Below are 26,540 nucleotides of genomic sequence, written 5' to 3'. Positions count from 1 at the left end.
TTTTCTTGATGAATATATGTTGTTTGCAAATAAAGGATTATTATTTCAGTATTTTAATCTCTTTTAGGAAAACGAGACCCTGCCTGGACCCCACACTACTGCTCGTTTCTCTCACATCCTGCAGAAAGATGCCTTTTTAGTATTTCGCTCATTATGCAAACTCTCCATGAAGCCCCTCGCCGATGGCCCTCCAGACCCAAAGTGAGTAATTCCTCCTACAACCGTTCTTACTTCAAAATAACTTGCATAATGGGTTAAAACCTTTGCCTTTGCTAATAAATTGATTATTTATGGTTTCCAGTAGTGTGCAAGTTTGTCATAATAGGTATTCTGTTATAGCAGTGGTCTCAAACTGGTTCCAGAAAGGTTCACCTGCTGGTGTAGTTGGCAAAAATGAAAGCCTGTACAGTATCAGGTGTCCCTTGAGACCACAGTGATATAGAATGTTTTTACAGTGGGGTGATTAAAATATATATATATATATATTATCGGTGATATTTTTTTTAATCCCTTTTGATCGTGGTTTAGCTGCCTGTTGTTTATGGGCCTCCCCAGGTTAATCTGCTATATTTTGTCCTGGTCTGGTCCTGTCTACTCCAGTTACTGTAACATTAACCCAAAGACCAGCCAATGTGAGTAGGCCAGAGTAAGCTGAGCCACAAGAAAGCATCCCAGAGTCCGGCCCACACTAAATGCCGGTGTACACTGTTAATCAATTATTAGTATTCAGAGATAGTTTTCTCTGCCAGGAGCAGACTGTGACCAAAAAAACCCAAGTATGTTGAACCATGAATTTCATCTGTATTTCCTCGACACCAAAGACCAAATTGAATGAGAAATTCTTGTCCTTTTCTGTTGTTGTCATATTTTATTAATCTGTTGCTATTTAATGTCCTTTTTTCTTTTTGACATTCTTTTCTTTTTGGCTCTAAAATGCTTTATTTCCTTTACTTCTCTTCTGGTCTTCCCTTTCCTCTCATATCCTCTTTATCTTGCTTGTCTTTCTCTTTCCCTTACTTGTTGCCTGTCTTTCTGTTTGTAGGTCCCACGAGTTGCGGTCTAAGATTGTTTCGTTACAGTTGCTGCTCTCGGTGCTGCAGGGTGCTGGGCCAGTATTTCGCACTCATGAGATGTTTGTTAATGCCATTAAACAGTATCTTTGTGTGGCGCTTTCCAAAAATGGTGTGTCCTCTGTGCCTGAAGTTTTTGAACTCTCACTGGCCATCTTCCTCACCTTGCTCTCGCACTTCAAAGTTCACCTGAAGATGCAGATTGAGGTATGAAATTTGGAGTAAATAACAGGTGGTGTTGCAATACCTTAGACCAAGTAGGGAAGTAGTTATGATTTGAAAATTGTTTTAAATTGTTGTAGAGAGCATCCATGTTAGGGCAACTTGCTTGATTTAAGTTAAAAATGGACATTACTTACCTGTACCTGTTCTCTTTGTATTTATTTTGCCACAGGTGTTTTTTCGTGAGATATTTCTAACCATCCTGGAGACGGCGACTAGCTCCTTTGAACACAAATGGATGGTTATCCAGACTCTAACACGTATTTGTGCGGGTATAAATCCACTGACACTTGATTTTTTTTTTTTTTTTTTTTTGTTAAAAAGTAAAATACTGTATTTTCTGGAGTATACTTCATTTTGCTTATTTTGTTATTTTGCTAGTTTGGGAGGCCCCGCGACTGAAACTCCAGTGCAACTTGCATACCGAAAAAACATGCGTTTCTTGCAGTGATTAATAATTATAATAACTGTTTATGCTTTCCCAGAAATCAAAACACTAAACAAAACAAACAGCAAATGCCAACAATTAAAGAATGAATGCTAATAATGAAAAGTGCACTGCAGCAATGCACAAGAATCCCAAATGAAAGAGCTGAAAATGCACCAAAAAAAGGTCAAGCTTATACTCTGGTGTGACTTGTATAAGGGGAACCCACCCCCCCACCCCTTTCAGAGGCATTTAAAAAAAAAATTTTTGACAGGTGCAACTTTACCTGGGGTAAATTCAGTTGATTGGACATAGTTTGGAAAGGCGCACACACGTGTCTACATATAAGGTCTCACAGTTGACAGTGCATGTCAGAGCACAAACCAAGCATGAAATCAAAGGAATAGATTGTAGACCTCTGAGACAGGATTGTCTTGAGGCACAAATCTGGGGAAGGGTACAGAAACATTTCTGCTGCTTTGAAGGTCCCAATGAGCACAGTGGTCTCCATCATCCGTAAAAGGAAGAAGTTTGGATCCACCAGGACTCTTCCTAGAGCTGGCCACCCGTCTAAACTGAGGGATCGGGGGAGAAGAGGTAACCAAACACCCAACACTCTGTCAGAGCTCCAGCATTCCTCTGTGGAGAGAGAAAAACCTTCCAGAAGGACAACCATCTTTGCAGCAATCCACCAATCAGACCTGTATGGTAGAGTGGCCAGACAGAAGCCACTCCTTAGTGAAATGCACATGGCAGCCTGCCTGGAGTTTACTAAAAGGCACCTGATGGACTCTCAGACCATGAGAAACAAAATTCTCTGGTCTGATGAGACAGATATTGAACTATTTGGCATAAGTACCAGGTGTCATGTTTGGAGGCAACCAGGCACCATCCCTACAGTGAAGCATGGTGGTGGCAGCATCATGCTGTGGGGATGTTTTCGGCAGCAGAAACTGGGAGACTAGTCAGGATAATGTACAGAAACATCCTGGATGAAAACCTGCTCCAGAGTTCTCTTGACCTCAAACTGGGGCTGCGGTTCATTTTTCATGTGGTCAAAGCACATAGCCAAGATATCAAAGGAGTGGCTTCAGGACAACTCTGTAAATGTCCTTGAGTGTCCCAGCCAGAGCCCAGACCTGAATCCAATTGAACATCTCTGGAGAGATCTGAAAATGGCTGTGCACCGATGCTCCCCATCCAACCTGATGGAGCTTGAGAGGTGCTGCAAAGACGAATGGGCAAAACTCCCCGAAGATAGGTGCAACAAGCTTGTGGCATCATATTCAAGAAGACATGAAGCTGTAATTGCTGCCAAAGGTGCATCAACAAAGTATTGAGGAAAGGGTGTGAATACTTATGAACATGTGATTTCTTAGTTTTTTATTTTTAAGAAATTTGCAAAAAAAAAAAAAAAAAAAAAAATCTTTTTTCATGTTGTCATTATGCGATGTTGTGAGTAGCATTTTGAGGGGAAAATTAATTTACTCCATTGTGGAAAAAGGCTGTAACATAAAAAATGTGGAAAAAGTGAAGCGCTGTGAATACTTTCCGGATGCACTCGGAGAGTGTGTGTGTGTGTGTGTGATATATATATGTATATATATATATATATATATATATATATATATATATATATATATATATATATATATATATATATATATATATATGTATGTTTGCTGTCATTGGAATTGGCATATTGCACAAAGTGGATGGAATAATGAAAAAGGAGAACTACCTAAAAATTTTGCTGCAAAATATCAAACCATAAGCTTGATGGTTGAAACTTAAGGGTGAACCCACCTAGGATGACACACTATGTAACACACCCCTACAGTTTTTTTCCAAGATGCATCTACACGTTTGTCTCATCAACGTGTTTCATAATTGGGTAGGAAGTTTTATTTAAAAAGCACAGCATGAATAGGACATGATGAGTTCACAACAACAAGCACTGCTATACCAAAAGAACTTTTTTAATCATATAAAAGTTTTAGTTTTTACAGTAAAATTGGCGGCGATAGCTTTGACCATTTTGGGTGAACTCACACAATATACTCTGGAATTCCGAAAAGTGCAGGTTTGACTTGCGTAAGCGCTTGTGGCTGTGGCCGGCTAGCCAGCTAACATGGGTCTGGCCTGACCTACAGAAGTGTTCTGTGGTGCGGCCCAGCTGCACCCCAGACCAAGCGGGGAAACGATAAAATACTGATGAGTATAGGTTTGTGTGGCGTGAGTGCTCACTTGCTCCTGATGAAAATTATGTTATATTAAGCTTCCTTTATGTTTTTCTGTGGCATGGTGCAGCTGACTCTGTCACAGCTGCTTGTAGCGTGAACACAAAAATGTAGGAGCACTGACCAAATGGCAATAACATGACTGTTGAATTTAACAATTCTTGCTGATATTATTATTATTATTAATACTACTACTATTACTTGGACAATAAAATCTTCAATTTGTTTATCAACATTTGGTTTACACACTGGGCTGATGTTTGACCTTATTAATGAATTTATTCATGGTCAGTGTGCAAAACTGAAGAATATTTCCTCTCCTGCCTTCATGAACATCTCATCATGTTTGCAGTATAATTGATTGATCAGTCCCTTTTTGCATCAATTCATGTGTGATAGGCTTTATATAGGGAGGTGGAGTGATATCCACAGTATTTTGCAGGACCCAAATGCAGCTTACAAACTGTATACATCCATGGTGTGGCAGATTTTACCTTCTTAAAGCTATTCATAGAAATTGCCTGAGGTTATATTAATATTGTGTGAACATAAGCATAAATGGAGTTTTCTGCCATTTATGTCAGCCATGGAAGTGCGCTAAAAAATGCAGTGCAAGTCTTTGGTTCACCTACTTTGTTGTGCGGAAACCAGTCCAATTCTCTGTGTGCAGATTGAAAAAAATAAATAAAAAATGAAAGTATCCTAAAAAACCCAAACAAACCCAAAAGTGTGTGTATGTGTCATATATATTACACTGTATGTATAGTTTTCAGTATGTTTTACAAAAATTCAAACAGGAACTTCACCCTTTAAAAAAATGTATTTTGTACAGTCACTTTGTCCCAGAAAAAAAAACATTTCAAAGAAATCCTTGAAGAGCCGGTATTGCTGTGACATTCATCGCCATGACATCTGAATACAACTATACCATTACAAAAAACTGTCATACTTTCTGATGAATTGTTCTTCTCTAGATGCTCAGTGTGTGGTCGACATTTATGTGAATTATGATTGTGACTTGAATGCCGCAAACATCTTTGAGCGCCTTGTCAATGACCTGTCTAAGATTGCCCAGGGGAGGAGTGGTCAGGAGCTCGGTATGACACCTCTGCAGGTAAACTTTCAGGCATTCACAAGAGGATTGACAGACAATTTATAGCAGAGCCCTGACATATATTATCCATGTGTCTTTGCCTTTGATACTGGAGGATTTAAGAAAACATCATGCCATTAATGATGCACCAACATTTCACTGCTGAATCTTTAAGGAAAGACTATGAAGCTGATATTAACTGATGATGATGATGATAATCTAAATTTCCATGCCCTTGTTGGTGTTTGTGTGTAACCTGCTACATAATACTTAAAATCTTTCACACATTAATTGGAGGGGTAGGTGTCATTGTGCCTCATTGTGTGTGGATTTACAGGCATAGTGAACAATGACCCAATTATGACACTGATCTATAGATGTGTTCATGAACCAAATAATCCGCATTTTCTGTGCAGCTTCCTTTTTACTCGTTGATCTTTTTTTTTATTTTTTATGAATTACTGTGCTTGTGTCCTGTCCCCACCCCAGGAACTTAGTCTACGAAAAAAGGGTTTGGAGTGTCTTGTGTCCATCCTTAAATGTATGGTGGAATGGAGCAAAGATATGTATGTCAATCCAAACCTTCAAGCTAATTTAGGTGAGTTTGCAGTGCAGATGAAATGGAGATACAAAAGAACAAGTGAGCTCAAATACATAAATATAATGTTTGTTTGTTGTTTTGTGGGATTTGCTTATAGGCCAGGAAAATCCATCTGATAATGATGGAGGAGACCTGAAGCTGCCAGAGCAATTGCTTGGACGGCGAGACAGCATCAGTTCGCTGGACTCCACGGTCTCCTCTAACGTCCCAGTTTGCCAGGTGGATCATCCTGAACAGTATGAGGTCATCAAACAACAGAAAGACATCATTGAGCATGGCATTGAACTGTGAGCGCTGTTCCCTTCTGAGTTGGGATTTACTTTGCATGTGTCTGCCTAATGGATTTTAAATGGAAATTCATTCTCATAATCAATATAATAATAATTATAATGATAGTTTTTCAAGCCAACATGTCTTCGGAAGTGTAACGGCCATAGATATGGAAGATTTAAATGTGTGTGTTTTTAAGAGTACAGGTATAGATTTGTCTCTTTATACTGTCCACAGTTTCAACAAGAAGCCAAAGCGAGGCATCCAGTACCTGCAGGAACGGGGCATGCTGGGTTCCACAACTGCTGATATAGCCCAGTTCCTTCATCAGGAAGACAGACTGGACACGGTGAGTTCTACTCACATTCATTGTGATTACTATTTTTTTTTTCCCCCCAACTTAAGTTTTCAGATGGGAGAAAAAAGTTAAATAGCTCCACCCTTCCTGCTCCTTCGTTCACAGACTCAGGTGGGCGAGTTTTTGGGTGAGAATATCAAGTTCAACAAAGAGGTGATGTACAGCTACGTCGACCAATTGGACTTTTGTGGCAGAGACTTTGTATCTGCACTCAGAGCTTTTCTGGAGGGCTTCAGGCTTCCTGGGGAGGCCCAAAAGATTGACAGGTTGATGGAGAAGTTTGCAGCACGATATCTGGAATGTAACCAGGGGTAAGCCTCACCTTTATTGCTGCTTTAGCCAGTGTGTACATATCTACTGTATTTTCCCCAAGTATAACTCACACCTTTTTTTCGGTATTATCACCTCTTTGAGATTTTTGTCGGTTATTATAGTGTATTCTTTGTGTTTTATTCATTCTGTTATTATTTATTTTGTTTAGTGCTTTGATTGCTGGGAAAATCCAAATAGTCATTAGAATTATTATTGTTAATAATAACAAATGTGTGTTTTTTCAGTATATAAGTCACACCGGAGTATAAGTCACAGGACCTTCCAAACTAGCCCCAAAAAATATACTCTGGAAAATGTGGTGTAAATATAATTTGGCTCTTTGATTGTTTTTATGTGTTTTTTTTTGTTTTGTTTTTTTTTGTATAATTATTATTATTATTACTGAGGATTTATGTGTCACGCTGCCACTAAAATTTGCATAATGACAGCTGAACATATCAGCTACGTTCAGTTTGAGCCTTCGGTTAAAGTGTTTTGAAATTCTCTCCAAGAAGTCTCTCTTCTTCTAAATTATGCTGCCAAATGTCAACAAAAGTACATACTTTACCGTTTGCAGTGATATGACAATGCTACATATTATTTAGAAGCATAAAGCAGGTACCCTCCCCCAGTCTTGTAGCCATGAGCCATGCATGATTTGATCATCATGAGCAGCCATATTTGTTTTTGTTTGGGTTTCCTCATTAGTGTTTCCTAATATTTCAACAGTTAGGGCTATATTTGAATGAGCCTCATTTGGAAAAATTAGGTGTAGACTCCAAAGTTAATATTGTTCTTTTTCATTTAAGCAAGTGTGTATGTATATGTGAGATAATTATTTAATTTTTATTGTGTTGTAGAGATTTAGTTTGAATGAAATTATAAAGGGCATCATTTTAGAAATTATAATACAGTATTATGAACACTGAATATTTTGTTTGAAAAATTTTGTTGTTTGAAAAATAAATTTGACTGTTAAAGCTCAACAGTGGCTTAACTATTTTATGCCACTGTATTTATTTGAAATTCAGTTCACAGTTCATCTGAAATGAGTTTTCTTTTGCAGCCAGACTCTGTTTGCTAGTGCAGACACTGCATATGTGCTGGCATACTCCATAATTATGCTCACCACAGACCTTCACAGTCCTCAGGTGAGAAAAGATGCTCATCTCACACACACACACACACTGACATTGAAGCACCTGAAGATAATGTACTATTCATCGGTCTAGGTGCCACACTAGTCCTGGTAGAATTTCTCCCCAGCGATATTAACAATGTGGTTGATGAGGGCTTTAGATATGTATGTAGTATAATCATGGCAAAAGCGCCATTTAAACAGGCAAAGAAAGAATTTGTGCCGGCCACACACTGTAAGCTGCAGTTTCCTACACACAATAATGTAATGCATAAGAGCAGCAGGCTAATAGCTTTACAGTCTGTGTTCCAAGCAGCCGATGAAGAGGGTGGAAGCTGTGTAGCTTTTATTTATTTATTTAAATCCCATCTTGTGATCCATGTAGAGCTTTGGAGTGAGAGAGCAAATAACAAGACTATGTTTTACTACAGTGTGCTTGAAATGCTACTGTGTGTGCAGTTAGTTTTCACATATGACTTGTTCCTGTGCTGAGAAAAGTTGAGTGTACACACACACAGCAGTTGAAACTGGCACTGACAGATGTTGCTATTGGCTGTTTATGTGCATAAAAGCAAACACAGAAATTCTTTTGACGGCAAAATAGATTTTGTTTGCCCAGAGAGGACATGCATACAGATGTAGGAATGAATTTGTCGGCCATATACGCTGTCACAACTATATGCATTAATGTACCCTGGTGTGCCGACTGTTTAAATCTCTTTGTTTTTCAGATGTAAATTTAAGAGCCTGAGAGTTCGGCTGAGTGAGTTGTCTCACAGGCTGGGAGACTTTGAAGGTTAAAAATAGTTGTGGATTTTGACTCTGTTGCTAAAAAACCATACAATTTTAAAGCAAACAACTTAAATGCTCATAGCGTTGGTTGTACGACACCTGTGTCAGAGCTTCCACAGGATTCTCTGATGATCACAATGGAAAAGGCACGTGTCACCAGTCTGTTGTCTGGGAGTGAGTTCAGTTGCCACCAGATTGATTAGTTTAAAACGCTGAACTATGTACAATGCTTCCATTAAATCCAAGTCAACACCTTGTATATTATTCAAATGATGACTTTTGTGTGTGATGCACAGCTAGGGATCTGTTTTTAAAGGTGTGCTTCAGCCATCACCAGTGTCTTGTTCCCACCTTTATTATCATAGCTCCAGTAAAAGCTTCTGTTGATGAAAACATAACATTGAAAACATTTTTATTGTGTGAAAAAAAAAGATTTGTACATGTTTGTACATACAGTGAGGAAAATAAGTATTTGAACACCCTGCGGTTTTGCAAGTTCTCCCACTTAGAAATCATGGAGGGGTCTGAAATTTTCATCTTAGGTGCATGTCCACTGTGAGAGACATAATCTAAAAAAAACAAAAAAAAAAAACAAAGTCCGGAAATCACAAGGTATGATTTTTTTTTTTTTTTTTTTTTTTAAATAATTTATTTGTATGTTACTGCTGCAAATAAGTATTTGAACACCTGTGAAAATCAATGTTAATATTTGGAACAGTAGCCTTTGTTTGCAATTACAGAGGTCAAATGTTTCTTGTAGTTTTTCATCAGGTTTGCACACACTGCAGCAGGGATTTTGGTCCACTCCATACAGATCTTCTCTAGATCTTTCAGGTTTGGAGTTTCAGCTCCCTGCAAAGATTTTCTATTGAGTTCAGGTCTGGAGACTGGCCAGGCCACTCCAGGACCTTGAAATGCTTCGTACAGAGCCTCTCCTAATGTGCTGTGTGTTTGGGGTCATTGTCATGCTGGAAGACCCAGCCATGACCCATCTTCAATGCTCTTATTGAGGGAAGGAGGTTGTTTGCCAAAATACAAAAATACACGACCCCATCCATCCTCCCTTCAATACGGTGCAGTCGTCCTGTCCTCTTTGCAGAAGAGCACCCCCAGGGTATGATGTTTCCACCCCCATGCTTCATGGTTGGGATGGTTTTCTTGGGGTTGTTCTCATCCTCTAAACATGGTAAGTGGAGTTGATTCCAAAAAAGCTCTATTCTGGTCTCATCTGACCACATGACCTTCTCCCATGCCTCCTTTGGATAATCCAGATGGTCACTGGTGAACTTGAAACGGGCCTGGACATGTGCTGGCTTGAGCAGGGGGACCTTGCTGCCCTGCAGGATTTTAAACCATGGCAGCATCATGTGTTACTAATTTAATCTTTGTGACTGTGGTCCCAGCTCTCTTCAGGTCATTGACCAGGTCCTCCTGTGTAGTTCTGAGCTTTCTCAGAATCATCCTTACCCCACAAAGTGAGATCTTGCATGGAATCCCAGACCGAGGGAGATTGACAGTCATCTTGTGTTTCTTCCACTTTTTAATAAATAATCATAACAGTTGTTGTCTTCTACCAAGCTGCTTGCCTGTTGTCCTGTAGTCCATCCCAGCCTTGTGCAGGTCTACAGTTTTGTCCCTGGTGTCCTTAGACAGCGCTTTGGTCTTGGCTATGGTGGACAGGTTTGAGTGTGGTTGATTGAGTGTGTGAACAGGTGTCTTTTATACAGGTAACAAGTTCAAACAGATGCAATGAATACAGGTAAAGAGTGCAGAATAAGAGGGCTTCTTAAAGAAAAAATAACAGGTCTGTGAGAGCCAGAATTGCTGGCTGGTAGGTGTTCAAATAATTATTTGCAGCAGTAACATACAAATAAATTATTTAAAAAAAAAATCATACAGTGTGATTTCCGGATTTTTTTTTTTTTAGATTATGTCTCTCACAGTGGACATGCACCTAAGATCAAATTTCAGACCCCTCCATGATTTCTAAGTGGGAGAACTTGCAAAATCGCAGTGTGTTCAAATACTTATTTTCCTCACTGTAAAAGCACACATCAGTGGAATAAAAAATTCTCTAAAAACCATAGTAATACTGATCATATCTGTTTTTGAAAGTGTTTACAGTAGGTGAGCTTACAATGTGGCTGGGTAGACTATTCCAAAGGGCTACTACCCTGTTGCTAAAAAATAATTTTCTAACATTTAATTTTGATCTTTCCACTTGTAACATTTCAGAATGACCTCTAAGGCCAGCATAAACTCTGCTTGTAAAAAATGTTGAACTGTCAATGTTTTCAAAATTATTCAGTATTTTAAACACCTCTATAAGATCACCACAAACTCTCCTGTTCTCTAGAGTTGTGAGACCAAGCTCACGTAATCTCTCTTAAGATAAAATTTCTAAACCTGGTGCAATTGTAGCATGGCGTTGTATAATTTAATTTAATTAGCTTATAATGCGCCAAATCACAGCAAAAGCCGTCTCAAGGCACCTTACATAAAACAAGTCAACATAAAATTGAATAAATAATTAAAAATGAATAAAAAATTCAAATACATGAATAAAAACAGAAGTAAAAGAATAAAACAAATAAAAATAAAAACTATCCATAAGAAAGAGAATAAAAATAGGTTTTGAGTCTTGACTTAAAAATGTCCACAGACTCAGACTGCCTCACGGTCGCAGGAAGACTGTTCCACAGGGTGGGTGCACGATACGAAAAGGCTCTTTGACCTGCTGACTACTTCTTCACCCTGGGAACACAGAGAAGTCCCGCATCTTGCGACCGCAAAGCCTGGGCCGGCACGTAGAGTTCCACCAGATCACCCAGATAAGATGGCGCCAGTCCATGAACCACCTTATAAGTCAATAACAAAACCTTAAAATCTGCTCTCACAGAGACAGAGAGCCAGTGCAAAGATGCCAAAATGGGTGCGATATGTTCAGACCTTCTGCTGCATGTCAGAAGTCTGGCGGCAGCGTTCTGAACCAGCTGAAGACCCCTAATGCTGGACTGTGGTAACCCTGAAAATGAAACATTACAGTAATCTAGTCTAGAAGAAACAAAAGCATGAATCAGGGTCTCAGCATCAGCCATGGACAGGATGGGGCGGATCCTCGCTATATTTCTCAGATGGAAAAAAGCAGTCCTAGTAACATCCCTGATGTGGAGGTCAAAAGACAACGTGGGATCAAAAATTACCCCAAGGTTCCTCATTTTGTCCGTATGATGTATGACACAGGAACCCAGGCTGAGCGCCAGCTGGTCAAACTGATGCCGATGTCTCGCTGGACCAAGAACCATCATTACAGTCTTATCAAAGTTTAAAAGTAGGAAGTTACTAGACATCCAACTTCTCACTGATAGAAGACAGTCCTCCAGGGATTTTAAGGGAGTGAGATTTCCCGCAGTTATCGGCATGGACAACTGAGTATCATCAGGATAACAATGAAAGGCAATCCCAAAACTCTGCAGTATATGCCCAAGGGGTGCCACATAGAGGGAGAAAAGCAAAGGGCCTAAAACAGATCCCTGTAGAACCCCAGATTTCATGTCAGCAAGGTCAGAGGTAGTGCCATTATACAAGACACATTGAGAACGACTGGACAGATATGACATCAACCAGGCAAGGGCACTTCCAGTAATCCCAAAAAAGTTCTCCAACCTATTGAGCAAAATATGATGATCCACGGTATCAAACGCAGCACTGAGATCTAACAACACCAAAACCGTAGTGGTGTCTGAGTCTATTGCTCGCAGAAGATCATTCACAACTTTAGTGAGCTCTGTCTCTGTGGAGTGATATTTGTACTCTTGTATTTGTTGTACTCTTTCAAGTTCATCCTTGTCCCTCTGTAAGTGAGGGGACCACACTTGAACACAATATTCCAAGTGTGGTCGATGGCTCCCACCATCATACAGTGATATTTTAAAAAAATATTTTAAAATAATTACAAAGTTGTCATTTCTGTTGCAAATACACAGGTATTTCAATCTCACTCAGTTTTTTATTAATGTAGGTGAAAAACAAGATGACAAAGGAGCAGTACATAAAGATGAACCGTGGTATTAACGACAGTAAGGACCTGCCAGAGGAATATCTGTCTTCCATATATGATGAAATTGCAGGCAAGAAAATTGCCATGAAGGAGAGCAAAGAGTTTTCAATCACTCCCAAGTCAGCAAAGCAAAGTGAGTCTGGATGAATTATTAAATCTGTTGTGGTCTTCTTGTTTATTGCTCTGTGCAGTTTCTAAAACACACTGTATGCAGATGTATATGGGAGAATGACTTTCCAATTAATATAACAGTGTGGCTTCATTTAGGCTCACCTTCTTCTTTCTGCGTAACACATATGAAATTGCATTGAAAAACAAAGCTGTTCTCTGTCCAGGTGTAGCCAGTGAAAAGCAGCGGCGTCTTCTCTACAACATGGAGATGGAGCAGATGGCAAAGACAGCTAAAGCTCTGATGGAGGCAGTCAGCCACGCTCAGGCACCTTTCTTCAGCGCTACACACCTGGAGCATGTTAGACCGATGTTCAAGGTACTGTGTGAGAACAACTGCCAGGCTTTATTTTCAGATTTTGCATGAATCAGAACCTTAATTTTGATGAGCTGACAGTTATACTAATGGTGCCTTGACACTTGCACGCATTTTGGCTCCGCACTTCCACGCAGTTCGTTGTAACAATGCCACCCGCTCTGTTCCCAGCTGGATGTCGCGCTTTGTGCCGCTGGATGCTGCGTATGTAAAATAATGGTGTTGTAGTGGATTAATCATTTTCTGTCAGAGTTTGGCTGATGAAAACACCTCTAATCAGTTCCGGAATCACAGAGGACCATTTCAGCAGCAGCTTTTTTTTTCTCCTCTCTCTCTCGTGCGCTTCATGAGGTGGAGAACACATTTGAAATAGTCTAAAAGCTAATTATTTGTAATATTTATTTTGTAATAGCTTGGTAAAACAGTTGCATGTTCATTCCTTGTGAGTAGCTGTAAAATTATGTTTATGACAGATTTAACATCTTGTTGTAATCGATCAGATGAGCTCAGCTCATTGAATGAACTGAGCTGATGCGGTGTGCCGATGTAATCACTCACACACATTCACTGTTTTTGAATTGTTTGCACAATGTTCACGTGAAGTTCATATAATTTATGTGTGAAAGAGATTTTGAACATTTCAAAATTTGCGCAGTTGCACAAAGCTGCGCACAGTTTACAATGATTTACGATGAGTTTACAAGGAGTTTACTCTCCTGCACGGCAGATTGCGTGCAAGTGTGCGAATCAGATTCATGCAGGTGTCAAGGCGCCTTAAGCCTTGACAGACTGAGACATCTTAACGATCATTCAACAGTGTCTCTGGATGGTGGTAGTTCATCCTAGTGATGGAGATAAAACTCCTTTGTGAGGTCCATCCTTGTCTTTAGACCTGCATAGTAACTGGCTACTGTTTTTCATTTACATAATTTTGCAGTGATTAGATCTGTTCTGTCTGTCTGATGAGACAGATTCATGCTATTGTGGCTTCTGAGAATCAATTACTGTTATGTTTTATTTTCTGGCCTACTACATAATAGTATAAGAAAATTTCAGAGGATTCATAATACTGTCGCTAGTGTTTTAATGGCAACTATGAAAGTCCCTTAGTTTCACCTTTCTTAGGCTCTGCTGCCTTCTCGTGTTTGCAAGAGCAGATTTTAAGGTTTTGTTGATGATATATAAAGTACTGAAAGGTTATGCTCCCACTTATCTTACGGAACATATTCAGCTTTATTTGCAGTCATGTGACTCGCTGTCTCTGAATGCAGTATTATTTGGTAGAATAAATTGCTTGTTAACATTAGTCAGATTAAGTTGACTCTCTTTAATTGAGACTCAAAATGCTCCTTTTTTCTGTCATCTATCAGTTAGTTTTATTATGTCCCGATTTTGTGTTTCTGTATCTTTATCTTAAGTTAAATTGTTGTTTAATTTTTTAACTCATTGTTTGGTCTTATTTCTGTTCTTTTAAATTTTTTTTGTTTTAATGTAATTATCACCTTTTTAGTTTGACTTGTATAGCATTATGATATTGGATTTCGTGAACTTGCTGTACATATGAACTGATTATTTTCCAAAGATTGTCAAAATGTGTGGGTGTGGGTGTGTGTTTCAGTTGGCATGGACTCCTTTGCTGGCAGCTTTCAGTGTGGGACTTCAGGACTGTGATGACACAGATGTGGCCTCGCTGTGTCTGGAAGGGATTCGTTGTGCTGTTCGGATTTCCTGTATCTTTAGCATGCAGGTTTGTTGGCTCATTACTGTCTCTTTTTGTACCTTTCATCATTGTTGAATGTCTGCAATATTTCTGCATTAATTTCAACTTGACTCTTGATCCCTGAAGTATTTATGTGGTTATCACATTTTGAGAGATTTAACATCATTGAAAATAGTCTTTGAGCAATTTGGCCAATTAAAAATGTTCTTGTTTTTTTGTGTGTGTGTGTGTGTGTGTGACTCAAGGAAATGTCAACAAAGCTGTTCTACATCAGGATTTGTGTGCGGATGACTTTGACTGACAGCAGACTCTTAGTAATATTGGAACACAAAGTGTCATTGGCATCATGCTTGGTTTCAGTTTGGGTTGCCACAGCAGATCTGATGTGGATCTGCATGTTGATTTGGCACCAATTTTACGCCGGATGCACTTCCTGACGCAGCTGTTTTGGAGAATGGGCAGTGGTGGGTTTGAACCGGGAACCATCCACACTGGAAGAAAGTGCACTTAACTGCTTGGTCACCCCTCTCCGTGCAGCATAACGCTCCGATCTCTCCATTTGAATGTTTATGTTAGAAATAGTAATATGTTACCCACGTTATTGCTCTGTATTGATTCTTTAAGTCACTGGGATAACAGTACTATAATACTGCTGTTTAGAAGTATGAGCTGGCTCTAGAGCCATGTTTATTTTGTGTATTTTAATGAAAGACGTCTCTGTTACAAGCTAAAGTTTATTGTCAGTAGTGGGCATACTGTAAGTTTGCTTTGAGAACACTGTCTTTGAAAAGAAAGAAAGCAAATTAATAATTGACTGGACCACGGGTTTATGGTGATAAAAGGCCGAAACACCCAATGAAGCCTGGGTGCACAGCTGATGATGTGTCGTATTGGTGGCACCAGGCAGACGTCCTTCAGTCCAACCCCAATCGAGAGGAAATCCCCAGCAACAGTGTTGTACCTATCAAGGGATTTTAACATCTAGTCCTTGTAAGAATACTGTGCCGCTCTGTGTGTCCTCACTAAAAACAGCTGAAGACCTGTAACACGTTAACAACAAATATTAGCGCTTTTCCACCCAAATGCACCTAAAGTCTCTTTTTGAGGACGACATGGAGTAAAAAAAACGCTGATAAAACTTTCTTACCTGTCAATCCAATCTTGTTTTCTGCATGAATACATGTTATCCATTCTTCCTGCTCAGACGGCAAACCAGGGGTGAATCCAGTCAGAATGCCCCCCCACAGCACCCCTAGATTAAAGGTCCACTTTTGAAGACATTTTTTCATACTACCGCTACTTATAATTACATTAATAATTTCAACAACTAAAATGCTTAGAAAGAATTTAAATGTTTGAAAAATGGTAGAATGAATGTTACATTTATAAACAATGTAGGTTATAAATGGTAAGTTTTACTGTTACAGTGCTGTCAACCATTAAATATGAGGTCAAGAAAGACTTGTCTATTTTATTTTTTATAAACAAAGTATTTATGTTCATTGAAGTCAAAAGAGACTGACTTTATTTCATGTTTACAATTTTTTCTTCAGGAAATAATATTTCAAGTTCAACTTAAAATGTCAGGACATATACATTGTTTACGTTACTGTTAAAAATGCACTTCCAGTAGAGTGATTTTCATGTTGCCGTGGCAGGGGGGTTGTGGGCAGCGACTGAAAGTAATTAATAAAGAAACTAGTAATCTGACTTACTTTTAAAATTGAGTAATCAGTAATTGGTTTGCTTTTTCAAAGTAACTGTGGCAATACTGCATAACATAAAATGGCATGAAATATATGAAATTTTCATCATATTTAAGTTAAACTGCCTCAAGTTGTGGCTGTTACAGTAGATTACAAAACATAGCATATCTTGAATTACTTTATTTTATTCTGCTTTGCATAGGCCCATTGATGTGTAAGAAGGGCATAACATATGGCCCCTTACTTCAGGAACTGAGGGGCTATATGAATATGAATCGCTGCTTTCTGGTTTGCAGCAAACTCCTGCCCACAGCACTACTTGATTTGTTAGATGTCACGAGTTCAGCCTGTCAGTGCTGAAGACTGCTGTCCCACAGACTGGCATTGATGAATGTAGCAGTGTGCAGACTGGACTGTCGACCACATTTATTTATTTGTTCAACTTCATAATAATGTTATTTGTAGCTCCTTGCACTTTTTGTGTGAAGGTCTTGTTGAAAGCTTCTGAGGTAAACATATGCTGCAAAACATTTTAGAAGAAAGTTCTGTGTTAAGAGTGTTAGACAAAAAACTTGACACCTTTTTGGTGCTTTTTTTACTGCAGGCAAATATCTGCCTCAAGTATCAGTATCGGCCCCTAAAAATCCATATCTGTCGGCCCCTAGTTTATTTTGCTAGCTGCTTAACTCCTATCTGTCAGTAAACTGAATATCTATGAGCAGTGAACAATGTAAGACATTTGAAAGCATCATATTGGGCTCTGGATAGCGTTGGTTGACGTTTTTCACCTTTTTTTTTTAATCGACTAATTGCAAAGAATAACTGATGATGAAATTGTTGGTTGCAGCCTTGTCTCAGTCTTGTAGATGGCATGTATCAGTGAGTGTGTGACTGACTTTATGGCTTATTTGTCTGCAGCTGGAGCGGGACGCATATGTCCAGGCCTTGGCCAGATTCACACTGCTGACGGCCAGTTCCAGTATCACGGAGATGAAGCAGAAGAACATTGACACCATCAAGACTCTGATCACTGTGGCCCACACTGATGGAAATTACTTGGGCAATTCCTGGCACGAGGTAACGCAACATTCAAATGGCATTTGACCTTTAATGTTACAGGGAAAAAATGTGTGAATGTCTGTCTCTCTCTCTCTCTCTCTCTCTCTCTCTCTCTCTCTCTCTCTCTATATATATATATATATATATATATATATTTCAAAAACCATATGGATTTCAATCACGTGTGATTACATCAGACATGCTTGAACCCTCGTGGGCATGCGAGAGTTTTTTCACGCCTGTCGGTTACGTCATTCGCCTGTGGGCAGTCTTTGAGTGAGGAGTCGCCCACCCTCTCATCGATTTTTTCATTGTTTAGGAATGGCTCAGAGACTGCTGCTTTGTTTGATCAAAATTTTTTCAAAAACTGCAAGGCACAACTGAGTGCACACCATTCAATAAATTCAGCTGGTTTTCGGTAAAAAATTTTAACGGCTGATAAGAGATTTTGGTCTGTAAGTCTCACTTTAAGGACGGCCCACGGTGCCTGATGGCGATCTGCGCTCCGAGGCGGCGCCGTCTCGCTGTTTCAAGCTGAAAACTTCCACATTTCAGGCTCTGTTCACCCAGGTCATCATCAGAGAACAAAGAAGTTTCAGAAGAGGTCGGCATGAGGAGTTTATGCGGACATTCCACTGTTAAAGGAGATTTTGTAATGAAAGAACGTGCGGGCAGATTTGCATGTCGGGCCGGACCCGACTGCAGGGGGTTGCGACAGGAAAAACACCTCCATTGGAAACCTTAACGGACAAGTTGGAACATGCCCAGCTGTTAACAATTTCTCAGATACTCACTTGTTGAAAGCCATCAAAAGCCGCCTGAATTTTACAAATGGTTTTCAACACGGAGGTGTTTTTCCTGTCGCGGCACAGACGGATTTGCGGCGGCGTCACGGAGTCGACTCGGCGAATTTGCCCGCACGTTCTTTTATTACAAAATCTCCGTTTAACAGTGGAATGTCCGCATAAACTCCTCATGCCGACTTCTTCTGAAACTTCTCTGTTCTCTGACAACGACCTGGGTGAACAGACCCTGAAATGTGGAAGTTTTCAGCTTGAAACAGCCAGACGGACACCACCTCCGACCGCGCCGCGCTGATCTGCTTTGTGAGCTGTCCGTAAAGCGAAAGAAACTCCACAATCTCTCATCAGCCGATAAACTTTTCACCGAGAACCAGCTGAATTTCTCGAATAGTGTCCACTCGGATATCCCTCACAGGTCCTGAAAAAATTTTGATAAAGCAATGCGCGCCGTCTCCAGCAGCGTCTCAGACAAAGGATTTCAGCCGAGAGAGCTGGACCAGTGCTCACTCAAAGCCTGCCCACAGGCGAATGACGTCACCGACACGTGAAAAAACTCACGCATGCGCACGAGGGTTCAAGCATGTCTGGTGTAATCGCACGTGATTCAAATCCATATAGTTTTTTTTTATAAAACTGCCGGTTAGTTTTCTAATAGACCTTGTATATATATATATATATATATATATATATATATATATAGTTGTATGTAAAAGTTTGGACACCCCTGATGATTTTCCTTTATAAATCATCGGTTGTCTGGATCAAAAATTTCAGTTAAATATATCATATAGCAGACAAACACAGTGATATTTGAGAAGTGAAATGAAGTTTGTAGGATTTACAGGAACTGTGCAATAATTCTTTAAACAAAATTAGGCAGGTGCATAAATTTGGGCACCCCAACAGAAAAAATACATCAATATTTAGTAGATCCTCCTTTTGCAGAAATAACAGCTCTAAACGCTTCCTATAGCTTCCAATGAAAATCTGGATTCTGGTTGAAGGTATTTTGGGCTGTTCTTCTTGACAAAACATCTCAGGTTTATTGGTTTCTGAGCATGGACAGCCCACTTAAAATCACACCACAGATTTTCAGGTCTGGAGACTGAGATGGCCATTCCAGAACATTGTACTTGTTCCTCTGCATGAATGCCTTAGTAGTTTTTGAACAGTGTTTAGGGTCGTTGTCTTGTTGAAAGATCCAGCCCCGGCGCAACTTCAACTTTGTCACTGATTCTTGAACATTGTTCTCAAGAATCTGCTGATATTGACTGGAATCCATGTGACCCTCAACTTTGACAAGATTCCCAGTACCTGCACTGGCCACACAGCATAATGGAACCACCTCCAAATTTTACTGTAGATAGCATGTATGGAATGCTGTGTTCTTTTTCTGCCATGCATACTGCCCCCTGTTATGTCCAAATAACTCAATTTTAGTTTCATCAGTCCACAGCACCTTATTCCAATATGAAGCTCGCTTGTCCAAATGTGCTTCGGCATACCTCAAGCGACTCTGTTTGTGGCTTGTACGCAGAAAAGGCTTCTTCTGCATTACAGCATCATACAGCATCTTTTTGTGCACAGTGCGCTGTATAGTTGAACGATGCACAGAGACACTATCTGCTGCAAGTTATTAGGTATTAGGAGCAGGTATGTGGGTTGACCATCCTTCTCTTCAGCTTATGAGATTTTTCTTGGCCTGCCACTTCGGGCTTTAACTAGTACTGTGCCTGTGGTCTTCCATTTCCTCACTATGTTCCTCACAGTGCAAACTGACAGCTGAAATCTCTGAGATAGTTTTTTGTATCCTTCCCCTAAACCTTGATGTTGAACAATCTTTGTTTTCAGGTCATTTATGAGTTGTTTAGAGGCTCCCATGTTGCCACTCATTAGAAGAGATGCAAAGAGGGGAAACATTTGCAAATGGCGACCTTAAATACCCTTTCTCATGATTAGATTCACCGGTGTAAGGAGGTCAAGGGTCAATGAGCTTACCAAACCAATTTTATGTTCCAATAATTAGTGCTAAATGTATTCAAATCAATAAAATGACAAGGGTGCCCAAATTTATGCACCTGCCTAATTTTGTTTAAATAATTATTGCACACTTTCTGTAAATACTAGAAACTTCATTTCACTTCTCAAATATCAGTGTGTATGTCTGCTATATGATATATTTAACTGAAATTTTTGATCCAGACAACCAATGATGAAGGAAAATCATGAAAATTATCAGGGGTGCCCAAACTTTTACATACAACTGCGCGCGCGTGTGTATTTTATATATATATATATATATTAAAATGCTAATAATAATAGTAGTAAAAGTAAGTCACATGCCCTTCCTGACGCAACTCCATGTTACATGGAAAAATGTGTCAGGGTGGGGTTTGAACCTGGAACCTTCTGCACTGAAACCAAGCACATTAACCACTTGGCCACCACCCCTGCATAATAATAATAATAGTAGTAGTAATAATAATAATAATAGTAGTAATAATAATAATAATAATAGCACCTAAACAGCCAGTGTGAACAAAATGTACAAGAAGTTATATAGTTATATCAACCCTTCGCACAAACCTACAATACTTGTAGTCCTACCGAGTTCCCACAAGAGGGCAGTATTGTCCAACACGTGAAGAGAAACAGACAGGCATTATGCAGTGCAGCTCAGTACAAATTTGGGTCCTTCAGCACTGTTCTGGCTGAGATAGTCCCCCCCCCCCCCCCCCCCCCCGCCCTATTCCTCAACAATCACAGGGACATTTTCGACAGAGGCAGTCATTGTGCTCGATCAACAAAGTTAACACTGAACAATATTACTGGGGGAGATATTAATTATGAGAAGGCACTGAACACAAAACACAGTGTCTCATCTCAATCTGACCAAGGAAAAGGCAGAAACGGCAACGGCCACGAGCAGTCCAATTTACCTGTAACAGTGCAGATAACGGTTAATGAAATGAAACGAAGACAAACACCTTTCGTCTTTGCACAGGTCCTGCACAAACTTGTCAGCATCCAATGCAGGTTGCAACCATGCCTCTCCTCCATCTGCAAAGTAATACACAGTTTGACAGTTTACAGGAGCGGAGGCCTGAGTCCCCGATTGTAGAGTTCCGACATGGCATTCTTGAACTCTGCATGCTGTCTTACCACTTTGGGGCTGTAATCTTCGTCGAGCTGAATCTCATGTCCATTGTAGGTCAGCCCATCCCTCTTACATGCCTCGCGAATCACCAGGTCTTTCATTTTATAGCGATGAAAGCGCAGGATAACTGGTTGGTGTTTTCCTCCGGGAGCTGGTTTAGGAGCTAAGCTTCGGTGCGTCCCGTCTAATTCCAGTGGTGAAGCGAGCGCCTCCATTCCAAAAACATTGACAGCAATTTGGGAGAAAAACAGAAAGGTGCGGATCCTCAGTAGCTTCAGATATACCTGCAATCTGAACAATCTGGCACCTGCTGCTTCCCTCCAGGTTTGCCATCTTGGATTTTAACCACTCGTTTTTTTTTTGTTTTTTTTTTTAAGTGCATAGTACTTGGCCTTGAGCTGGTCCAAACGCTGATCAAAATCAGTGTGCGTGGATTCAAGAGAATTAATGCAGGGTCACGTACTGCAGATTGACCACTGTCCAGCTTGGACGACAAACTTTCAAAAGAAAGGTTAAAGTCTGCAGAAAGCGTGGCTCTGTGGGCTTCCAGCAGAAAGCTATTCTCCACCATAATTACAGCTATTCTCCGCCATAATTACAAAGAAAAAATTTTAAAAAATTTTAATCATCTGTTCTATTCTCTGAAAACAAGTGAATTTAAATCATTTACTGTTGTTTGTATTAAATACGTATAAACAAGTTGGGGAATCATGAACTCTCAAGCATACCAATTTTCCTTTGTGATAGCGTCTAGCATCTGGCAACAGTGAAACATTTTCTTTCCAGGCAACACTTTGAGATGGTTATTCATGCTTTCATCTTGTCTGGACTACTGCAATTCACTTTATGTGGGAGTAAATCAGTCGCTTGTCTCCCGTTTGCAGTTGGTCCAGAATGCCGCGGCGCGGCTTCTGACAGGAGCCCGAGGGAGGGGAGGATATGACTCCCGTCCTATCTGCACTTCACTGGTTGCTCGTATATTTTAGGGTTCATTTAAAAATTCTTCTGTTTGTCTTTAAGTCGCTCCATGGTTTAGCCCGTCGTACCTCTCTGGGCTTCATCCTTATATACTTAGTCGGTCTCTCAGGTCGGCTGACCAGCTGTTCCTGGAAGTGCCAAGGTCGAAAAGGAAGCTCGGGGGGACAGGGTTTTTTCTGTCATTGCTCCTAAACTGTGGAATGCCTTGCCTCTGGGTGTTAGGGAGGCAACCTTCTTTGGTTATTTTTAAAGTTTGTTTAAAAACTCATCTTTTTTTTCTCTGGCTTTTGACACCAATGAGACTTAATTTGGTAATTTGATCATTTTATTTTAGTTTTATTTTGTAGTTATTGTATCTTAATTTGTATTATGCTTGTAGTGTATAGCACCTTGTGTCCGCGGTGGCTGTTTTAAGGTGCTTTATAAATAAAGTTAGTATGGTATAAACATGCTTACAAATTGTATCTACCCGAATCACAAAATGTATAGCTTCTTATGTTTAAAAGTATGTTATTTGGGACTGAAGTTGCTTTTTATCTGCTGGATGTGTTTTAGATTCTGAGATGCATTAGTCAGCTGGAGCTTGCCCAGCTAATTGGTACGGGGGTGAAGACACGCTACATCTCAGGTGTGGTCCGGGACAAGGAGATAGGCATCAAGGGCTTACCATCTGGGACAGAGGAGTTCATGCCCCTGGGACTTGGTATGAAATATACACACTTGTGTGGCGCCACTTCACTTTAGAAATTAACCCCCTAAACATCTAACCATGGTAGCCATATCAGCCAGCGTCCACTTCAGACTGTTAAGTATTGAACTGTAAACCAGCCTGTTTAAAGTATTAATTAGTTATTATTCATTCGTGTCTTTTCATTTCTGTTATTCTGAAAACATTTTGTTATGTCATTGACATATTTGCCATCTGTACTCTTTTCATTGAGCGGCAGGTACGTTGGTGGGAAGTCAGGACAAGAGACAGATAGCGCATATCCAGGAGTCGGTAGGAGAGACCAGTTCTCAGAGTGTTGTGGTAGCTGTGGACAGGTGAGATAAAATACATTCTACTGAGCTGTGATTTTAGGTTACTGAGATTTTTATTTGCTTGTGTTGTAATATGGAAAGTATATGTGCATTAAAACATGGAACACACTGCTCATCACAAATCACAGAAGAATGAACTGTGTGGATCAACAGAATTCTCACTCAGCCTTTCTGTGTTGAAAGATGTTAATTACTTTTATATTTTATGAGATCTATAGTTGTCTGTTGTAATTAAAATAACTGAAGGTGATGATTCACTTTTCCCCCATTTATAGCAGAAATGAGTAAAACTACTTTTGTTTTGGCAGAATTTTTACTGGTTCCACCAGACTAGATGGAAATGCAGTCGGTAAGTGGGTCTTGGCATTTGTTGTTGTTCTTATTTATTGTAGAACTGCAGTTTTTTACAGTGTTCCTGTTTGGTTGTGTTCAGTGGACTTTGTGCGCTGGCTGTGCGCGGTGTCCATGGATGAACTGGCCTCTGCACATCAGCCGAGGATGTTCAGCTTGCAGAAAATTGTAGAAATCTCCTACTACAACATGAATCGCATCAGGCTTCAGTGGTCGCGAATCTGGCATGTCATCGGAGACCACTTCAATAAGGTCTGTTTACAAAAAGGGCTTGCAAGGTGGACTTGAATTCAGGTGCTATTTCCCTCCTGGACGAAAGCCCGAAGGGGGATTATTTTGTAGCAATTTCTGTCTGCCTGTCTGTGCGTCCCTCCCTCTATCTATAGATAGATACTGTATTAATCCCGAAAGAAATTGTGTGGCGGTCTGTCGCTCCCATTTTCACAGGTAAAAGTCAAAGTGAAAGGAGTTAAGGCACTAGAGACTATGCTCGGTACATTTCCAGCTCACTTCTCCTGCCACTGCCTGAAGTGGCTGCATTATACAGCCTGATGGTGCGAGTGACAAAAGAGTTCTTCAGTCTCTCAGTGGAGCACCTCAGTGAGAAAATTCTGAAGCTCAAGGAGCTTCTGTGGTGGGAGAAGACCGAGTTCAGGGGTGGCTCTGATTGAACAGGATCATCCTGATCTTGGAGAGCGTCCTCTGCTTCACCACCTTCTCCACAGACTTCAGACACAGTCCAACCACAGAGTCCGCCTTCTTAATGAGCTGGTTCGGCCTGAGAATGTCCTTTTTCCTGGCGCTGGCCCCACAACACACAACACCATACAAATGGACATGGAACACAATGGACTGATAAAACATATACAGAAGCTTTGTACAGACCCTGAAAGAGGCCAGCTTTTTAAGAAAATACATCCTGCTCTGCTCCTTCTTGTACACACCGACCATGTATGCTGCCCAGCTCAGCCTACTATCCAGCTGCAGCCCCAGGTACTTACAGGTGGAGACGACCTCTACGTCTGATCCATCAATAATGGGCTGCAGAGAGGTTGGTGCTCATTGGAAATGAAGCACCACCTCATGTGTGCTCATCTTCTGTTTTATGACTATTTTCCATAAAAGTCAAAATTAATATTTTGTTATTTCCGTGTGTGTATATATACAACCCCTGGCAAAAATGATGTAATCACTGGCCTCGGATGATGTTCATTCAGTTGTTTAATTTTGTAGAAGAAAAGCAGATCACAGACATGACACAAAACTAAAGTCATTTCAAATGGAAACTTTCTGGCTTTAAGAAACACTATAAGAAATCAAGAAAAAAAGATTGTGACAGTCAGTAATGGTTACTTTTTTAGACCGAGCAGAGGAAAAAAATATGGAATCACTCAATTCTGAGGAATAAATTGTGGAATCACAAAATTTCAGATCTGCTCGTTGACATTGACCCTATGCCATGACATTGACCCTATGTGTCTTTTTGCAAGGAATGTTTTCACAGTTTTTGCTCTATGGCAAGATGCATTATCATCTTGAAAAATGATTTAATCATCCCCAAACATCCTTTCAATTGTCCAAAATATCAACGTAAACTTGTGCATTTATTGATGATGTAATGACAGCCATCTCCCCAGTGCCTTTACCTGACATGCAGCCCCATATCATCAATGACTGTGGAAATTTACATGTTCTCTTCAGGCAGTCATCTTTATAAATCTCATTGGAACGGCACCAAACAAAAGTTCCAGCATCATCACCTTGCCCAATGCAGATTCGAGATTCATCACTGAATATGACTTTCATCCAGTCATCCACAGTCCACGATTGCTTTTCCTTAGCCCATTGTAACCTTGTTTTTTTTCTGTTTAGGTGTTAATGATGGCTTTTGTTTAGATTTTCTGTATGTAAATCCCATTTCCTTTAGGCGGTTTCTTACAGTTCGGTCACAGACGTTGACTCCAGTTTCCTCCCATTCGTTCCTCATTTGTTTTGTTGTGCATTTTTCGATTTTTGAGACTTATTGCTTTAAGTTTTCTGTCTTGACGCTTTGATGTCTTCCTTGGTCTACCAGTATGTTTGCCTTTAACAACCTTCCCATGTTGTTTGTATTTGGTCCAGAGTTTAGACACAGCTGACTGTGAACAACCAACATCTTTTGCAACATTGCATGATGATTTACCCTCTTTTAAGAGTTTGATAATCCTCTCCTTTGTTTCAATTGACATCTCTCGTGTTGGAGCCATGATTCATGTCAGTCCACTTGGTGCAACAGCTCTCCAAGGTGTGATCACTCCTTTTTTAGATGCAGACTAACGAGCAGATCTGATATGATGCAGGTGTTAGTTTTGAGGATGAAAATTTACAGGGTGATTCCATCATTTTTTCCTCAGAATTGAGTGATTCCATATTTTTTTCCTCTGCTTGGTCTAAAAAAGTAACCGTTACTGACTGCCACAATCTTTTTTTCTTGATTTCTTATAGTGTTTCTTAAAGCCAGAAAGTTGCCATTTGAAATGACTTTAGTTTTGTGTCATGTCTGTGATCTGCTTTTTTTCTACAAAATTAAACAACTGAATGAACATCCTCCGAGGCCGGTGATTCCATAATTTTTGCCAGGGGTTGTGTGTGTGTGTGTGTGTGTGTGTGTGTGTGTGT

At 40.0% G+C, this 26,540-nt stretch overlaps 1 protein-coding gene across 1 annotated transcript in view; it reads left to right on the top strand.

Annotated features, from left to right (window-relative positions):
- The window catches only part of arfgef2 (ADP-ribosylation factor guanine nucleotide-exchange factor 2 (brefeldin A-inhibited)), a 130,349-nt gene that overhangs the window by 54,697 nt on the left and 49,112 nt on the right, over positions 1-26,540 (top strand). The window contains 17 exon segments of the mRNA XM_034172132.1: positions 68-201; positions 1,043-1,277; positions 1,465-1,564; positions 4,934-5,073; positions 5,542-5,650; positions 5,751-5,940; positions 6,161-6,272; positions 6,387-6,592; positions 7,660-7,744; positions 12,545-12,716; positions 12,919-13,070; positions 14,686-14,814; positions 17,412-17,570; positions 23,046-23,193; positions 23,438-23,534; positions 23,840-23,880; positions 23,965-24,134. Coding sequence (XP_034028023.1) covers positions 68-201; positions 1,043-1,277; positions 1,465-1,564; positions 4,934-5,073; positions 5,542-5,650; positions 5,751-5,940; positions 6,161-6,272; positions 6,387-6,592; positions 7,660-7,744; positions 12,545-12,716; positions 12,919-13,070; positions 14,686-14,814; positions 17,412-17,570; positions 23,046-23,193; positions 23,438-23,534; positions 23,840-23,880; positions 23,965-24,134 — 2,379 coding nt within the window.

Source organism: Thalassophryne amazonica, chromosome 6, assembly GCF_902500255.1.
Source record: "Thalassophryne amazonica chromosome 6, fThaAma1.1, whole genome shotgun sequence".
Classification (NCBI taxonomy): domain Eukaryota; kingdom Metazoa; phylum Chordata; class Actinopteri; order Batrachoidiformes; family Batrachoididae; genus Thalassophryne; species Thalassophryne amazonica.
The sequence above is the reverse complement of the archived record's forward strand: the minus strand, read 5'-3'. Positions and strand labels throughout refer to the sequence as shown.